Consider the following 19,744-nt stretch of genomic DNA (forward strand, 5'->3'; position numbering starts at 1 on the left):
ATAAGCACTAATTTAAGACACAGAAGAATAATGTACTCTCTGCAGAAAACTAAGATTCTGCAATGCTGCCACTTAATTGACTCATGGCATTATGAGCAATTACAACAGTCAGAATTTGAAGCAATTTTAACAGCTCTTGCTACTGAATAGCTCTTGCTATTAAAAAAAAAAAACCAAAAAAAAAAAAAAAAAACCCAAAAAACAAAAAAAAAAACACCACCACGACCACCAACAACAACTAACTTTTTTTAAAACCCAAACAAAAATCAAACCCTGAACCTGCCTTTAGCACCATCATCAGTCTGTTGCATGATTTACTGATGCACTGAGCTCACATCCTGTTCTGGGCTTCTCCTCACTCCTATAATACAAACAACAGAACAAGAAAGATGCTTCTCCTGATCATGAAATACCAGCACCAAAAATGCTTTTTCTGGCCTCACTTGACTCTGCTGACATGGCACCTTCCTGCTCCAGCAGTTTGAGCCATTCTACGTAATGGCATGGGGCTGAATTTTGTCACAGTAATTAGTAGACACTTGCTCAGCAAACAAGGAAAATGACATCCCATGCTTATGTACATAAGCAGGATGATATTTTCAGAAGTGCTCATACCAGTCAAGGTGTTATCCCATCAGTTACTCATCCCGTAACATCTGCCAGGTCAGGAACATGGGTTCCTCCCATTTTTTTGTTTTCACTTATGCTTATTCCCCCAACCAGGGTCAGTTACTGTGGGAATGAAACTTCTCAGTGAGTGTGTCAAAGGCAATAAACTCTCTGTTAATTGATGCCCTTGTAGGCTTTGACCCAACTAGTGGAGTTTAGCAGCATCTGCCACTGTTTATTAAGTCACTGAGATTAAAGATGTTTTCAAACTTAATACATCTGCCACAGTCTAAACTTCTGTACAACAAAGCAAGCAGTTCAACACACATCTCTTGCTGTCCCACATGCATCATCTTGCCTCCTGCCCTCTCAGTGCTGGCATGAGTGGCAGCAGAGATGTCATTTTATTGAGAATTTAGCCACAGGTACCTACAAACTGGAGAATATATGAAAACCCTGCTATCCCCTTTTTCAGAGGTGTTTCAAATTATCTCAGCCTCAAAAGCACTGCATTAACAAAGAATTTAATATGTGAATGACATTTCAGTGATGTTGGCACCTGGGGCTTTTTGCTGTTCTTCAGAGTAAGTAATGATGCTGTCAACTCTGTATTCAAGGGTCAATTGATTATAGACCTGGGTACCAAAAGCAGATGCTCTGTTAGAATTGTGAGCATCCAGCATCTTTTCCATCTTTTTCTTACAGGAATTGCACACGCAGATGCTGTTGTGCATAAGTGATGTCTCTGTTAAGACTTGATAGCCCACGAATTTCCATGTATGCTGAAGGCTGGAACTATCCATCAGCACAATCTGGATTTGGAAATGCCATATTTTAAAAAGCACATACACCCACCAATTTCCATGGCTGTTGTTTTTGTCCTGAAAATATCAATATTTTATTGGTATCATTGAAACAGCTTGTCCAAGTTAGGGTCTGATGCCTTGTTCTCATTTTACTGGGAACCTCAATTGCCTCTTTTTGAAGTAAAATGAGCCTGCTTATCACACTATTATTGAGAGGTGGAGAGGTTTAATACACTCTCTTGATACACAGTGCTCTGTATTTTTCCATCTGAGAGGGAGAGAGGGGAGAGAGAGAGAGAGAGAAACATCACATCTAAAATTTCAGTCATACCATACTCCTGTCAGGACACAAATCCATTTGGAAAAAAATAACATGGAAATAATGCATTCTTTCAAACCTGTGTTTTGACCTTTATATTCATGTTGACCATCAGTGCTAAGTTAAGCAACTTCAGAAATAAATCAGTTTCAAAAAGGTTTGGTGTGAGGTTAATTCCTTAGATATGAGGGAACAATCTGCACCAGGCAAAGTGTTTTCTAAATGGAGACTGAAACTAAAAACCTACCTGAGAAGTGCTAATGTACTTCAGGAACCTTGAGGCCTCATAGTTGAGGGAAGGGGTTGGACTTGCCCATGGTTGTAGTTCAATGTGCCATCTTACAGTCTGTAAAACAAAGCAAAACAAAAAACACCTTAAAGGCAATGCAAGTATAAATTACATGGGCTAATAAACTAAGGAGATTTAATTTCAAACTAAAATAATTTCCTGGGGACTTGCCTACACATGAAAAACATTTCAGAACAAAGCAGGGTTTCAACTACAGTGAAAAAGCATCTAACTGTGATTCAAAATGATCAGCTTTGAAAGCAGATGCAGGAAATTCAAAAAGAAAGTGCTCCTCATCCAGCATACATGTGTTAACCCAATTATACTAGGACACTCAAGCAAGCTGTGAGAAATGCATGAAGAAAACCAAGATCTAAATTTCCAAATCCTACAGAAAACATCTGGAAACAGTGATATAATTTTAATTTCATATCTATCAGGTACGAATGCCGACTGAAAGAAGAAATTGGATTGCAAACACTAACCACCAAAGGAAACCCCTGCAAGCAACGTTTTCTTTTTTAAGATCTAGATTTTATTGAAAAAACAAGCTCCTTGTGGGCTTTGAGAAAAGCCCTCTTCCTCTCCCACGCTTGCCTGACAGATATACCAGAATTCTTTGTTTCCCTGAAAAAATAAAAGTGTGGCTGCCTGTAGCCCTACCAGTCTTCATTTACATAGCCCCAAGGAAGTAGCTTTGGTGGGTGCTTTCTGTGCTCCCTCAGCTCTGAACCTTGGGGATCCTGTCAGCTTTTCCAGAAACACTTCCCACCTAGACAGAGCAGGACAGAAAAGGCCTTTCAGACATGTGTTTGCAGAGCAACAGGGCTCTGTGCTCCCACCTGCACTTCCTTCTCCAAAATTCTGCCCGCTGTCATGCTGGGAAGCTTAGACTTGTCATCTCTTGCCCTCAAGTAGATAAAAATACAAGCATGGTGTTAAGCTGTACTAAATCAAGATTGATTCCTCGTGGCCTTTCATCTTCAGGCGCCACAACTCACTTCTACGGTTGGGCAGGTACTATCAAGCTTCCCTTTAATCATCCTCAATTAACTGAGCTTCCATAATGGACAGGATGGGGTTTCTCCCTCAAAGGCTCATGCTGGCATTCAATAAAATACAATCAGAAACCCCACTCGGGATTCCCACAGGACTGTATTTCAGTTGAAGCCCTGGAAAACATGCAGGAGAGAGCAATTAGCTGGAGAGGATGGAGGCAGACAGGTGAGGTGGGGCACTGAGCCCCCAGACAGGACTGGTCTGTGGCACCAGGAGAAGAGCCAGCACAGTGACAGCAGGGATCCTCTGATGCCAGAGAGGAATGCAGGAAAGAGAAGGTAAAATTAGAAAAGATTATTAAAAAGGACCACCAGACCAGATGGCGTTTGCCTTGAGCTGGTATCACGAATTGATATTTTTGCAGCCTAAGTAAACATAGCCTACAGTGAATGTGAGCCAGGAGGTCTGTATGAGGGTTGTTGTCCCTTTAGGGGTTACTTTTCACATTTGTTGAGGGTTTTGGGTTGTTTGGAGTTTTTTTTTTGGGGGGGGGGAGGGGTTTGGTTTTGATTTTTTTTTACTGTAAAGAGATGCTGAAAAGGATATTGAGTTTTTTTATTTTTTTTCTCCCCTAGAAGCAGACAAAAGCAGCATTTCTCACCCTGAAACTTGCTGCCTGCAGCAAACTTGGACTCCTATACTCTGCACAGCATGAGCCTGGAAGCAAGCTAGCAAGCCAGCTCTGCAGCTGCATGTGCCCCTGACCTCTGCTTGCAGCAGGCAGCCTGCAAACAGAGAGCAGCAGGAGGATAGGTGCACACCAGGGAGGGAAATTCGTGTAATCTTTCAGAATGAGTCACAGTTCACACGGCTGAATAACGTTTGCAATGACAGGAATGCTGCTGTTTCAACAGGCTTGAAAGCTGAAATGAAAATGAAGACTGACAATCGTTTTCAGAGGGAAAAAAAAAAGGAAAAAACCCAAACAATAAAAAACCAAACACACACACAAAAAAACCCACCAAACCAACAAAAAAAAAAAACCAAAAAAAACCCCTAAAACTAAAAAAAAAAACCACACCAACCATCCAGATACCTAGACATCTGTGCCCAGTTATTCTGAAATCTATTTGTGTGAGAAATAGCTGAAGTAGCTCATTAAGTAGAGGAATTGCAGGGTGACCATTGTGGACTATTCAGCAAGAATTCCTTCTGCACAGAGCTGACAGGGAAGAAAAAAAATTCTCTATAATGAAGCACATGAATGAGATTCTTTTTCAGCAGAAAGCAATGTCCAAGAGCCACTGCAGCTTACACTTGGGTTCTTGAAATCTTAAAGACAGCAAACTGCCTTCCCACTGACTCCAAACTATTGATAAACACATGGAAATGAAATAAAAACCCCAGTGACTCACTAATGCAGTTTCACTAAAAAATAAGGGGGGGGGGGAAGGAAAAAAAAAACACAGAAAGAGATCAAGTTTTTGTATAGTTCTTTAAATTTAGGAGCAATACAAAATGCTACTTTTGTGACAGAGATCAGAGCTGAGGCTCCAGTTTGACAGCAATGCTTTTGAATAGCTTCTCAAACTTCACACTCCATGGCTGCTTGGGAAGCCACAGCCTATTTCCATTCACTAATGAACACGCAGGAGAGCCCTGCTCCTGACACCTCCTGACACCCCCACAGGGTGCCTCAATAGCTGCTTACAATAACACTCACAGACAATGGATGGGGGTGAAAATCCAGCACATCTCTGGGACCGGGTGCACCCCCCCACCCCAGAGGGTAACTCACAAATGTTGGTGATAAGTTTTGGGTATGTTCAGGAATACAAAATATCCTCCTGAAGGAGCTGTTCCATAGGTACATTCGTAGCCTTTGTTTACAGTTTTCCAGGTAATTTCCAGCTTGGTTCATAGTCTTCCCATGTAAGCCTTCTCAAAAAAGGTAAAAAATGATCCTTACTTGAGGAGTTTTCCCCTCTCTTGACTTTGCGATTTTGCTTACTCAGAGCGAACCTGAGTGAGGCATCATAATTTGGGGTTTCTCACCTGTATCATGGAAATCTCTAGAATGACTGAGATCAGGTGCCTATGGCTGCTGAACAGGCTGACGATCAGCTCCTTTCACAGAGGGCTTTACAGAAAGAAGAGCAGAAGAGTTATTACAGCCCAGATTATACAGCTCTGGATATGAAATTCAGACAGCCTACCCAGGAGGAACCTGAAAATGGGTGCAGACAATCTGCATTTTTGCCTATCACCATGGCTGTGCTGTCTCCCTAGGGTAAGGACTAGTCCAACTAGGACTCATCCAAACCATGACTGTGTTTCCCAAACACCAACATATCCATATTCCACAATATAAAGACATGATAGTGCTTAGAAAGTTTCAATGCCACTTAAAAAAAAAAATCATACTGAATATCTTAAAGTATCCCTTTGTATATAGCTTCACTTATAGACACATCAATTGAAATTAGCATTGTAAGAAAATCAATCTTCAGTAAGACTTTATCACAAGCACTGGTCAGACACTGACTTCAGCTACTCCTGAAGAGTAATGGATATCCAGAAACTGTCATTCAGAATGGTGTCTAAATTTTCACCACATGAGATAACCACAGAGAAAAGAAAATCTTAAAGCAATGCCTTTGCTTTGTTAGGAAAACTAGGATGCATTTGAAGGTCTGATTTTTCTTCCAGGTACTTCATACTTCAGGATAAGGACTGATGTTTCCTTCAGACCAATCTGACAGTAATCTTCAGAGACTTCTCTCTGGAGACTACTTTTTCCTAGATTTTTTTCCCCTCATAGTCATCTGTGATAGTAGTTTGATAATCCCTTCATAATTTGTAGTATATATGTGATATACTTTTAAAGGACTGTCATTTAAAATCTGTCCTAAAAATCTGAAATCATAATATAAAATTTAAATCAAAATGTGCAAAGGGCTCACAAACCAGCAGGTCTAAAATTGTATGTCTGCCAAATGTTTGGCTTTTCCAGCCTAAACTTACACACAAATCATTAAATTCTTTCCAGATAAATCCTAGTTTTAGTGCACTAATTCAAAAAGCCCAACCCCGTCCTTCCCTTCTGCTTACATTTGAGAGGGAATTAGTAAATTTTTCATATTTCCATCTTTTTAAACTCAGTAGCTGTTTCCCTCCCTTTTAATCTCCTTCCTTTTTAGCAGCCAATTAAAATACAGAAACATATTAGCCACTTTTGTAAACAAAAATGGGGTACCCCATTGCCATGCCAAGCAGTCTGTTGCTTACAAGGAAGAAACAAAAGACTTGTCAATATATACACAGATGCCTTAAGTAAATCCTCTGATTAAATCATGCAACAATTTAATTTTTTACATCTGAGGCAGGACCAAATGTGAGTGGAAATAATTTGTGGCAATAAATTCCATCAAGAACTGTAAATATTTGCCAGCCATAGAAACAAATGACACGCACATCTTCATCTCCAATTATTCTGCCTGTGTACTTCAGCAGAACAGAACCTGCTCATGGGTGAAATTCTGCAGTGGTTTTATCAGTTTGAAAGGCAATGCATGGGATTCAGATTCAGGCTGCAAAACTTCAGACATTTACATGGCAAATTTATTAGATTGCATTCCTTGAAGGCTTGCCCTTGTGAGAACAGATTGCCCCCAGATACAATTTACAGAGCTTGGACATAATTTATTTGTCATCCCTCTCAAGCACCTGTGGCCTTAAGCATATTAGTTTGCTGTGGTCTCACTATTTGGGGTTTTTCCCCCAGTTCAGAAGTACCCTGAATAGTGAAAGCTGCGTGCTGCAGCCCACACGAGCCCTGGCTTTGCAGGACACGCCAACGCCCCACGAGGGACACGCCACCAGCGCGAAGCCTGCTAAGGGAGTGGGAGGGCTGCTGAGGGTGGAGGCAGCCAAACCTGGCACACTGCTCCTCTTGCTGACAGCACAGAGCAGCTCCAGCAGCAGAGAATCCCACGTTTAGTTTCAGAGGCAATTAGCTGAGTGACTCCCAGGGAGAGCCAGGGGACAGAAACACTTGTGCATGCAGACAGCCGTCAACGAAGCTCCCACGCTGGGCTGGGGAGCTAAGCTATTTGACAGGACAGATGAGGCAGACAGGATCTTAAAGGGAATGATTCGTCTCACTAGAGAATAGACATATAAAATATGTAAGGTGAGTCAAGCACTGGAAAAGTCCATGTCTCTCCATGACCTGCAAAGGAATCCTGAAGGATGGGCTCAGGAACACTTACACCACAGACCCTCAAGATCCCAGAAGAGAAACCCCAGACCAGACATTCACACACCCCATGCTGCAGAAAAATATGCATTTTAGAGGGCTGAGCCTGTTCTTTAGACGTGAGCCTAAAGCATCTAGCTGCACTTTATTCTTCATCAGGGTTGAGTAATTCCAAATGTTTTATGTTTGGAGCAGCAGTACGTGGCACAAGTAAAACAAACTCCACCTAAAAGCGGAGGTATCAGTAGGAAAGAACAAGTATGCCTTCAGCCTTGGCACAGACCTCCTTGAGAAAGGTCGATTCATACAGTTCCCTTTAGCTAAATGTAACCAGCACCACCAGGGCTCACAGGACACACACTCGTAAAAACCTGCTACCTCACTTCGTTAATGTTGGAGCAGCAGGGACACACACAGGCTCAGTCAGCTGTAATTTAAAACACAGGCTTACAAAGTGACTGACTCATATTTAAAGCTCTGAGTGAATTAATTTCCAACACAACTGGCTTTATAGATATTCCATCCCTACATGTCTGAACTATTTCTTTATTTTCTCTTTCATATTACTATTATTTTCTTTTTTTCTTTGCAGTTTGGTTTTCTTAAACGTATGAGGTTTTCTCTTAAGAAACCATAGTACAAAACTTGCTAATACACTCCTCCTCTGCATGTGTGTGCCTGTATTGAGAGAAAAGCAGTGGGTTCCCTCTGAGGCATCAGGCACTGAGGGAATCACAGGGAAAAGCAGCTGACATCTAGTCCTGCAGCCACCTAAATTGAGAATTTCCACTCCAACAGTGAAACTTTCACACATTGCACAAAGTCCATGATGAACTGGAAAAAAAATTAATACAGGAAATCTTTTTATTCTCCATATTTCTACTTTTCTGAGTTTATCTAAGGCAGAGACATCTCTGACACCACTGCACACATGCACACAGCCTTCTCCATACCCAGTCACCTCCAGATTGCTCTGTCCTCTGCAGGCACCACATTGGTGCAGTGCAACGAGACAGCCACAAAGGGAGTTCCTCCCACAGGCAAACTCCAGAGCTGAAAGGTCTGCAGTGTGTTACAGAACCACAGAATGATCTGGGTTGGAAAGGGCCTTTAAATATTCCAACACATTCCACTAGGTCAGGTTGCCCAAAATAAACAGCATTGCCACTAGTACAGACACTGATGGGCACCACTTGTTACTGGTTTGTCATTTAGACATTGAGCCACTGACTACAACCACCTCCTTATCCATCCACCACTCCATCCATCAAATCAATATCTTTCCATCTTGGCTGTGCCTAAACAACTCCCTGGCCTCAGCATGTTTTAACATGTTTTCCAGGAGGATCCACTCCATGATCTTATCCAAAGATCTGATATTGGAACAATAGGTTGAGAAACAATAGCTTTGTGCTGAGATAAGCCAGCAATGTGTCACACATGCAGTCCAGGTTTCCCATGCAGGAAGGCTGCTCAGGAAAGTAAATCCTGCCTATGGAAAGCAGACCCGTGATAAGAGTGCTTTCTGCATTAATGAGTGTCTTAAATTTAAATGGGTTTCCAACATGATCTGCACATGGAGAATTGTATGTCTGGACATGTGTGTTTAATTTTGTGGAAAAGGGAATGTCTAGGATGCACTTAAGTCTCCCCTAGCTCCTCACTCTCTGTGCATCATCTTTTCCAAGTCTCTGCAGTGCAGCACACATTTGTCTGCCTGGGAGCAGGATGTGAGTGCAAGAGTCAACTTAGGAAGCTCCAAACATCACCCAGAGGGCTCCACTTAAAAGCAGTTTATCAGCACTTGCTTCATAAGGCTGCAGTTTGCACCAGTAAGTAAAACTCTTAAGACTGAGCAGGGAAAAGGGAAAAAAGGCAAAGTTGTACACTGAAATGCAAAAAACTATTTTCTGACTTCAATTCTCATTAGAAAAGCTTTGAGTCACTGCATGGTAATTGAAACCAAGAGTTTTCACTCTTGTAGAGCAAATCAATCTGAACATGAATACACAACAACCCTTGAAAAGGCAGCAATCACCAAGCATTTCACCTATGCTTTCCTTTTGTTAATATTGATGTTTATTTTCTGCTGCTTTTGCTTCTCATTTCCCATCTGAAGGTGTGAAATGGAGCCACATCCATACAAATTACTGCTCTGGGGGGAACTGCTGCTCTTACCTGCAGGCGAGCTGCACTAGAGACCTCCATGCAAAACACCAACAACTTCCATGCCCTGGGAGATTCTGTGTTTCACACACAAAGCCCACCCTAAACGATCTCAGAAGAAAAGCATGCACAGGAAAAAATTGACTTCAACTGACAGAATTTACATCACTTTAAGAATCAAGAAATGGATTTGGTGAAATAAAGAGCAGCTTCCAAAATTAACACAGATTAAGCCAGATCTGTAGAGGAATTTAGGTGACTAATGCTCCAATGAATTCAAAGAATAACCCTGAATTCCCCAGGAAAGGGTATTGGGAGCTCACTTGCCAGGTTTACTTCAGCCACTGTGGACACCCCTGTAAATTCACCATCACGCTGAGTGCAGGCTTGGGAATGACAGGAAGCAGGGTTTCAGAAGACTTGCCAAGATATTAATTTGTAGGTACTTATGAATTCAGAAAGCATTGCATCTAATTCATAATTTACACAGCATAACTACCACTCCTCACTACCTTTGGGAAATAAATCCACTGCAGCCAAAGGATCTGGGGGCTGCAGGGGTAGGAAAGGGCAATGCTGCACTGGGGAACCTCTCCTCAGACATTCAAAGGTCATCAGAGACTAACAGCTCTGCCACTGGAAATCCCAGCAACATATGGGAGAAATGCACATTTATTAAAAGAGAGATTGATTTTACTCTAAGAGACATACAGCTTTGAAAAAAGCCAAGTGAGATTTCTTTGCTATGGTGCTAAAATAAAATAAATAAATCGGGCAGCAGCATTCCTGAGCTATCCAGAGGCTGACAGCATAATAATATATCTAATGGAGATAAAACCAGGAGCCAAAACAGATTGAAATTTATGGAAGTAAATTCTCAAAATTGCTTAAGCAGCTCAATCAGCTGAATTCCTTCCAGTGCCTGCATGCCTTTGCCAACACTTAAGGATAACAGCAAGAAACAGATACAGCAACCACCGGTCACTGCTTGTCAAATTTAGTTTCTTTTAAGCAGAGGCAAGACCGTGGTTTCAGCCTGTATTCATAACTGCTTTAGTTGAAGTGCACTGGCTGAGAATATGGAGATGTCATAATCCATACAAGAAAGGAAAAAAGCTATTTTCCTCTAGGTTGACTTCATTGCAAAATTTAAACCATAGAATACAAAAAAACAGAATTCATCAGTAAATACTCAGCTAGCCAGATAAGCTGAGTTTATTTTGTGCAAGTTCCAGCACTCTAACTGTGATTTACACATAGGGATGCCTCTGGCAGCCTATCCTCTGACTTCAGAGCCTCTGCCTGAGGCTAAGAACTGGGGGAAAAGAAGGTGCTTTAGAGTAAAACCAATGCTTTCACACAAATAAGAGCATATCACACTTGTGCAGCCTTCTCTCTCATCCAAGTGAAATGCAAATGTCTAACAGAAATGGTTCACCACACCTTCTAGACTAAAGGGAGATACTAAGCATCAGAAAACCCCTTCCTCTTCACCTTCTCCTCCTGGGTAACTACCAAGACAACCCTCTGTGCCCAGGGAGAAGGAGAGGACAGTATTTGTCACTATACGTCTATAATCTCATAAAACAAGTAAAGATCAACTCTTATCCATGGGTAAGCCAAAAGGCTGAGTAACTTCTACAGGTATTTGGATTTCAGAGTGTAAAACCCTAAGGCAAGATAGACAGCATTTACAACAGGCACCGAGGGTACTGTTCCTTCAACCCACCATCAGTTCACTTGGTTGAACTGGGTTTTACTGGACAGCCAGGGAAGACTCAAGAAGCCAAACTCCACTTTTTTTCTTCTTTAACTCCTTATTTCATAAAAGCATTAGAAAATGGAGTTCCACAGAATGAAATGTATTCTAGCTTTAAACATATTCCCTTTCTTTTTTTAATATGGCTATGGATTAGTGCCCTTGGTCTAGAGCTATGTAAAAGTCTTCCAAATAAAATAAAACTGTGTTGGGCAAGTCTTCCCCCTGTCTAGAAAGGGAACAACAGCTGGCATACAAATTGTTAGGATTTTAAGTACAAAATGATACATTTATTTTCCAGTCTATAGAGAAGAAAATCTAGCTCATTTCAAAGCACACAAATTTGAAATATTTTTTGTTCAAGACAAGTATAGAGCCAAGCATCATAATCCCATGGAGGATGGGCTTGGGCAAACATGTACCATCCTCTTTAATCAAGGATATTTTCCAATGTTTTATCACTAATTCTGAGTATTATACAGATGAAGTACTGAAAAACTACATGGTTTGACCCTGAACTCACAGTGCACCCAGAATTCCCACGGATTTCATAATGAATAATAATTGCAAGATCAAACCATTAATCAAGACATCTAATGAAGAAAAAACACATCAGCTCAGCAGCAACCAATTGACACATAATTGCTTCTTGTTTAATTTTCTCAAAAGAGGGAGGGAAAAGGAACACAATGTTGTTGCTTTGCCCTATTCAAGATGAAACAAAGTTCACTTCTTTGAAAGTCTCAGTGTTGCAGAACAACCGTGAGGAAAGCCCAAAAACAGACAGGGCACCAGTATTAAAAATTTTGGGGTTTTTCAGACAGCTCCTACCCTGTGGTATTTACCTATTGGATAAATCTCACTCCTCCTCTACTGCAGTCCACTCTGCAGGGAGCAGGAAAGATTTGTAACTGATTCCTATCATTTTTAGGCTTCTAAGTGGCAGATATTTTCTAACATTACATGCCATATCAATAGACATTACCATCTGTTCCCCCTAACATTTCAAACAGTGTCTCTTTGTAAAATATGAAAGAGGATACTAAAAAAAGGGCACTGACTTTGAAGCTCCCAGTTGATTATTTGACTTAGCTAGCTGCTAGGAGAGGAATGAGGAAGAGGGCTGGGGATGGATGCGGCCAAGAGGGGGAGGACAAAGCAGCAACAGCAATTCTGTGATGTTAATGTCTGCTGGTTCTATCATTTTCAAATGCACAGCTTTCCCAACCAGGTACAGCCCCTGGCACATCACTGGTATTTGCTTCTCTGCAGTAATTTTGGCCAGCAGACCAATGTGCCACAGACACTCAAAAAGTGACCAACGTGCCACAGAGTCTCAAAAAGTGACCCTACCCCATCAAAACTAATAGCAAGAATGTATTTTTAGCAATATCCCTAAGACAAGTTGCCTATCAGGATCTTGTAGGTGTTTCGTTGCTAAGCTCTCAAGGCCCACAGATTTGCCTTCCACAGGCCAAGAAGGGCAGAGGTTTCAATTCCTTCAGTTTGCAAAAGCCACAAGATCAGTCCTGGAAAGAACCCAGAATTCTGTCTCTTCCAGAAGAACTTACAGCACTGCACCTGAAGCTGCATCTGAAACCTATCAGAAATGGAACCCAAAGTAAACTTCAGTGGCTCACTTGTTAAATGAGCTGTTGGTTAGCTCGCTCTTCCACAAGCACATAAACCCAGAGATTCTCTATACAAGATCTGAAGCAGTTGGCTTGATCTGACAGTCCCAAGAAACTCCAAAAGCCAATAGCCCACTGCATGGTCCTCCTGGTCCTACATTGCCAGAGACAAGAGAAGCCCCCATTGCATGATGGGGAGAGGTGGCAGCAGGAATGATGTTTCTCACAAGTACCCCCAATTTGGGATTTACAAAGTCACAACAATTCTGTTCTGACTTTTGAAGAACTCTGCAAAGCCATTTTCTGCAAAGCAAATGAAGAAGACTTTGGTGAGAAGGAAGATTTCTGTCTTCTAACTGCTTCTGGAACTACTACATTTATCATTACACAAAAACACAGGAAAGGATTTTTTTCTTTTACTTATACATGTGTCAGGGTGGACATGAATTACAACACTAGCTTTTAAATGTTGCAAAAAATCAATAAGAGAGCAAAATAGTCCCGGAGGTGTTCCCCCAGAACCACACCCAGGAGTTGTGCTTTTCTAGGGGTCAGCAATGACCCCATCCATCCATTCTCTGACAGTGCAGTTCATGAGCATTTGCAGCCAGAGCCTTTCCCGGGGCACCTCAGCTTCATGGCATGTTCAAAAGCAACACTACTGAAGATGGAAGAGAGGATCAGATGGGGAAACAACATGTCATTGAAAATCCAAGCCCCTCCACTTAGCATAAACATCTGGGAGCATTTCCACCATCTCCTGCTGAAATTGACCCAGTTGTTGCCACGAGAGCGAGTTCAAAATCATGGCTTTCATCTGTTACCCTAGGCATCAGTCCATTTGTGCACATGGTTTCTATTACCCTGAGAGACTCAAAATAGGGCAGCGCATCACCCTGTCACTTTTGTAGGCAAAAACACTAAAAAAACAGCGTTAGGGTGAATGTATGCATACAGATTGCATGATACATATGCTAAATATCATAACTGAAAGAAAAATTGAATCACACCTCCTTTTCCCTCCTTTAGTTGTTCCACTGAACTGCAGGTGATTTCATCTCAGACTTACAAACATGGGAGGGCTCTGGACAACAATTAATCATGCACAAAAGTATCTTGGTGCATATCTTCTAGCTACAAAAACACTCAAGTTGATTAAATGACTCACATCCACTGCACACAGCTCTGGAGCACTGAGCAGCCGTCCAAGACAAACTCAGCTCTAAGTTAATATTAGAACAAGCGATAAGAGTGGGCTGTGTTGCGGATGCCATCAAAGATTAGTGGTGGTTCACACAAGCTTTGTCACTTACCTGTCAAATCTTTTATCTAATCTGTGCCACGAGTGGCAGCCATCACTGCCAGGCTGCAGCACAGCCTGATCTGCCACAACCAAACCAGACTGCTTGAGCAAAGGTCCCTCCCTAATGCTTCCCAAATCTCCAAATTCTACATCTGCACCTTGGTCTGAACTGTGGCCACAGCTCCCTGAAAGTGGCATGGGAGAGAGATGTGGCATGCTGGCACCTACCATGTAACCCTGAGCAGACAGTCTCTGTTAACAGCCTGGTTGGCTGAGTAAATGTTGATGTGAACTGACTGAACTAAATGGGATGAAAACCTTACTAGCAATGAACTTAAGCACTTGTCTTGTAAGAAGAGATGTAAAGAGATGTTGGAGATGTAAAGTAAAAACCCTAGGGCTATCCAGTAGAATTTTTACCTGTCCAAATCTCTCTTTCTGGACACTTCTTTCGCCACCGAAGGAAATTTTAGAAAAGAATGTAGAAAGATTGGCCACCTTGAGAGCTGTTCAGCAAGGAAATCTGTGTGTCCTCAAAACTATCCTCATTTCTTATTTCAAAACAAGAAATATGACAAAATATCATTTTTGGCACTAACCAGGTCACTGCTACTGGGCAGTTCAGGTCACTTGGCCCCCAGAGCAGTCCCATGAAACAGTTTGAGCTGAACACAGCAAACAGGAATACTTTTTTTTCTGATCTGCTGCAGCAGTTATAAAGGATTCACATTTTGTACAAGGCCTGTGAATGATGTCTCTGGATTCAAGGAAATGATGGCACAACTGTAATGGCCCCACAGAACAAGGCATCTGCAGAATAAATTACCACCTCGATCCTTGGGCCCCTTAGAAGACAAGGCTTAAACATCTACATATATTTTCTTCTGTGCCACAGCTACCTAGAAAAACTTCTCTTGTCTTTATATGCCAAAAGAAAGCCTTAAGCTGGTATTTGAAAGATTTTGAAAGAAATCTATGCTATTGGATATAAAGTCTCATAACACTGTAATGACTTTCTGAAGAATAATATTCCCCATCTGCTTCTCAAAAATTCATAAAGAAAGAACTATTTCAGGTAATAAAAAGTGTGTAAGAATCAGGGTTATTCTTAGTAATCATTTACCTACAAGCTTGCAAGTGACATCATTGTCAGAAAAAACATTACCATTTCCTCTTTATGGTATACTATAAACACATTTCATCTGCACTTAAAATACAATAAAAGCCCAGTATTGCCATTGCTTGACTACTTGGAGAAGGATTCCTTGTTTGGGTACTTTCTGCTACCTCAGCTGCCCTTGTTTATGGGCAGAGCTGGCTGATGCTCCCTAGATTTGGTATCAGCTGATGAAAACTGCTTTCAATAAAAGTTTATTCTTTTCTTCCAAAGACAATAACCTCGCTCAGTCTGTGCTATTAGGCTGAATATTTTGAGCAAAAACAAACCAAGGCTGTTCCCCAAGTACTAACAGACTGAAGCCACAAGCTCCCATCTTGTGTTAATCTTACCAGATAAGCAACTTTGGGTTGGTTAATATTTGCTAAGAGACCTACAAGTGCTGGAGGGAAAAAAGCTGTCAACTAGTGTCCCTTCCTCTGGGGTCCACTAAGTCATCACACAGAACAATTACAGTGGGGTCTGGTCTCTCTAGTGAGGTATTAAGCCAGGGCAAAGATTGCTTATTACAGTCTTAAAAGACCCCATTACCTCCTTTTATTCCACCGATGTTAGATCATTGCTCAGGCTAAATTCCAGTTTGGCTAATCACATTGTATCTGCCAGATTGCTTTTCTAATTGCAGAGCAGATAAATGTAGCCAGAGGGACATCAGGAGGTTGCCCTGAAGCACAATGAAAAACATTCCTAGATTTTCCCTGTGTGCATATCCACAGTTCACATTTTTCTAAGGAATCTTTCCATTCCTTACCACCTGCAGAGTTAAAAGATTTTCCTAATATCTTGCCTGAAAATGAAGCCAGTTACTTCCTGTCCTACTTCCAGTGGACCTAGGGAACAATCAGTCATTGTGTCCTTCAAAAAAATTATTTTTTTAAGTTTGAAGTCTTGGCACATTCCCTCAAAATCTACTTTTCCCTATTCAAAACAAGTACCAGTACTTCAGGCTTTCCCTGCAGGCTTGCCTTCCTGCACCTCTTAACACCTTTTTCCTCTGAATGAAACCCTTTTCAGTTTGTCTACCTGTTATTAAAGAAGGTGCCCAGAAGTAGCACACTCCAAGGAATAACCAATATCCAGCTCTTCAGCTCTGCTCTCTGCAGCATCAATCATCCCACGCGCCACTCCCATCCATCAAAGCCAGCATGTTATTCACTCCTCGCCACAGCACTTAGGGAACAGCACTGCACTCTGTGAAGCTCATCACGCTGGGACACGGGTGGAGAGGCTGGAATGATCTTTGGAGATCCAAGAGGCCATTTTAACCCCAGTGGCTCCTTCGGTTTGGCTCAGCCAGGGCAAATCCTCTCCTGCAGATACAGCCTGGTCTGTGCAGGGACTCCCTGAACAACTCCCAAAGCCCTGCCATGTCTAACTCTGCTGTAATGTTAAACCGTTGCTCCAGGCACACAGAATTAATAAACTTATAAAAGTTGAATCCCAATCCAAAACAGACAAGCTATTACACCATGGATGTGGAAAGACATGGATAAATTTAACTTCAGAAAGACAGACGGATCAATTTAACTTCAGAATAACCAAGTTTTCTCCAAGAATTTTGTCTCTTCCTCATGAAGAGTCAGAGTAACTTCCTATAAAAGCAGTACCCAAAACTTACTGTACTTTTAAAGATGTGAAGCCAGCTTGAAAACACTATGCATGCAATTAGGCAATGGAAACATCCAATACATTTTTTAAACCAAATTTCTAGAAGAATTAAAAAGGACTCTTGGCATAAGCCCTACACATCACTGATAGCAATGTAAATGGCATTGCCAATTCTAAAGTTAAAACTCAAATGTAAATTTAAGTAAAATCTTAGCAATAGTGTAACACTAAATCAAATGAGGTTTTTATGAGCCTGCTGTATTACTAAGTGCCAAACATGTGTTATTCCACATAATTTCAAAGATATAGCTCCAAAATAATTTGCAGACAATTAAAGATGAAACTGTTATCAGTCATCACTGCAGAGGAGCAGTAACCTCTTAGAAATAGTTCCTATTTAAAGAAAACCACAACTTTCAATCCAACAAGAAGCAGCAAAATATAATTAGTCTGCATTTATAATGAACCAAAAGATGTATACAAATGAAAGGTACACACCAAAAAAAAAATCTCAAAAGAGTTTTTGGTTTTAGGCAATAATACATCATGTTTCAAATTACATTATAATCCCAGGCAAAGTATACATGGGCCCAGCAGCAAAAATCTTAGTCTTTGCTTTTAATCACTGAAGGTAAATACTTTTATATTCCTAGAGATAACATGAAAGAGCATCCAAAATAACATCAGGTTAAGTTTGGCAGCATACCACACTCCCCACCTCCATGGAAATAAATCTGCCCAGAAGGCAAGAAATTCCAGCTTTTCTCAACCAGACTCTTGAAGAGGGCTCCTCCCAAATTCAGTGCACAAGAGCCAACATAACCTTGTTATTACAATTATTGTGACAGGAATTTGCTATTAGTTCAAATTCCAAATGCAATATTTTCTTTTCTTTTGCCATGGCACCCTGAAATAACCTTTTAAAACACACCTCACATGTCCTCCACATCGCTCTGTGTGTGCACACCCTGCTAATACCTATTGCAGGAGCAGGTACACCTGGCAGAATCTGTGTGTTTCCAGGTAGCTGGAGTTTTCACCTGCTGCATATATTACCAGGTCAGTACTTAACACAACCAGATCTCAGAATCACAGTTTAAAAACCTAATTTTATTAGCAACAATGCAGTTTTAAGTGGGATTATGAACTTCCACCAAATAGAAGTGGGAGTACGAACTGCCATTTGCTTTACTCTTGCAGCACAACAAAACTCTTCTGACTCTTCAGATGACCATCATATGCTATCAATGCCAAATCTTGCTTGTTATTTGTCAGCAAGAGCAGCAGCATCTGCTCATTGGTAGGCTCAACTGGGAGCAAAACAGCTGGGAGCAGCACAGCTCCCTTAAGCACCACAACAGGCAGCTCCAGCAGCTCCCAGACATGCCACATAGCTAAATTACTTTATTCCCTACCTCTTTCAGTTAACATTTTTTATGTATGCATCTTAAGGCACAAACAGACGCTTGGAACCGTGGTGGTCAAAGCATCCCACTGCTGCACAGCCATGGTGTCTGGTCACAGAGCCTCACCAATGGTCAGGAAAAGCACAGGCAGTTTCCTGCAGACTTAGGGACCACTTATGGACAAGTCTCCATCTTTCCTATCCTGTGTCTTTTTTTTCCCCTTTTGGTGGTGTTGGTTGATGACTGCAGTTGTGCTCGGGAAATAAATAACACAGCCCAGCTCAGGAAACTTTAAAGTGATTCAAAGCAGGCACCAAATAATTTCCTTGTGTGCTTTTGCAATTTATTTTTTTTTAAACAGCCACAAAGTAGGATATTCAACTTCATCTATGGAAACACTCTGTTCATCAGTCTTCTGCTTTAATTCAGTGATGTAAGTGTGAGCAGAGCCATAACCTAGAGGCACTAGGAAAACAGAGCAAAGTCTGGCCTCACTGATTTTTCCTTGCTGCCATCCTGCTGGCTCACACATCCCAACATAGTCCAACACCTTCCCCATAAACAGCAGGAGAGAAAACTCTCCCGTACCTGAAAACCGCTGCAGACTTTGAGAATGGACTGATAATAATCTATGGACAGACAGAAGACACTGAAAACACATAAAAGGCACATCAAAAAGCAATCCCAACCCGAGGCAGCACAGATCTGTGCAAGGAGCCTGTCCCTCTCCTCCAGGCAGCATTTACACTCAGTGGTACAGCACACTGACAGCCGTTGCACCCTGACCTTTCTCCAGAGCTGCTGGTAGAAGCCATGGACCATCAACTTAAGCAGCCTTTTTTGGCAAATGTCCCCATCTTATCATACAATAGTCTGATGTGAAATACCATGTTTCCTGATTTAAAAAAAAAAATTATAAATCACCCATTAAATTTTTTAGCTATTGTGATTCTTCTAATGAAAAAATGTCAGAGGACAGACCACTTAGTTCTACTTTATTTTACCATTGCTTTTTCCTCTATATCTTTATTTAACAACTCCATTCCAAAGTTTAGTTCTTCTATTCCCAAACCCTGTATTTAAATAGATTTTTCTTAGCCTAAAGCAACATGTTCAAGTCAAATAGCTGAACACAGAAGGCACCTGATGGTCTCAAACCTAACCTGGCAACAACTCCACCCTCTATTATACATACTAATATTTTTCTCTTTACTTAACTAGAGGGATTCAAATGAGACCTCAGCAGAAACATGCCCAACACCACAAACCACAGCAGTGATGTTTCTTTCACACACTTCACCTGGAGGTGCACCAAAACACACTTGGGCTTTCCAGAGCCTCAAGCTCTCCAACACCACAAGGTGCTGCAAGTTCTTAGGTAAAATGAGCATACTCTCCTCTACTTCTGCACTAG

The 19,744-nt window shown here is 41.4% G+C and overlaps 1 protein-coding gene across 1 annotated transcript in view; it reads right to left on the reverse strand.

Annotated features, from left to right (window-relative positions):
• The window catches only part of METTL24 (methyltransferase like 24), a 45,275-nt gene that overhangs the window by 23,512 nt on the left and 2,019 nt on the right, over positions 1–19,744 (reverse strand). The window contains exon 2 of the mRNA XM_064412915.1: positions 1,982–2,080. Within this exon, the coding sequence (XP_064268985.1) occupies positions 1,982–2,080 (99 nt within the window). The remainder of the gene's footprint in view (positions 1–1,981; positions 2,081–19,744) is intronic.

This window comes from Passer domesticus, chromosome 3 (assembly GCF_036417665.1).
Source record: "Passer domesticus isolate bPasDom1 chromosome 3, bPasDom1.hap1, whole genome shotgun sequence".
In the NCBI taxonomy this organism is placed as follows: domain Eukaryota; kingdom Metazoa; phylum Chordata; class Aves; order Passeriformes; family Passeridae; genus Passer; species Passer domesticus.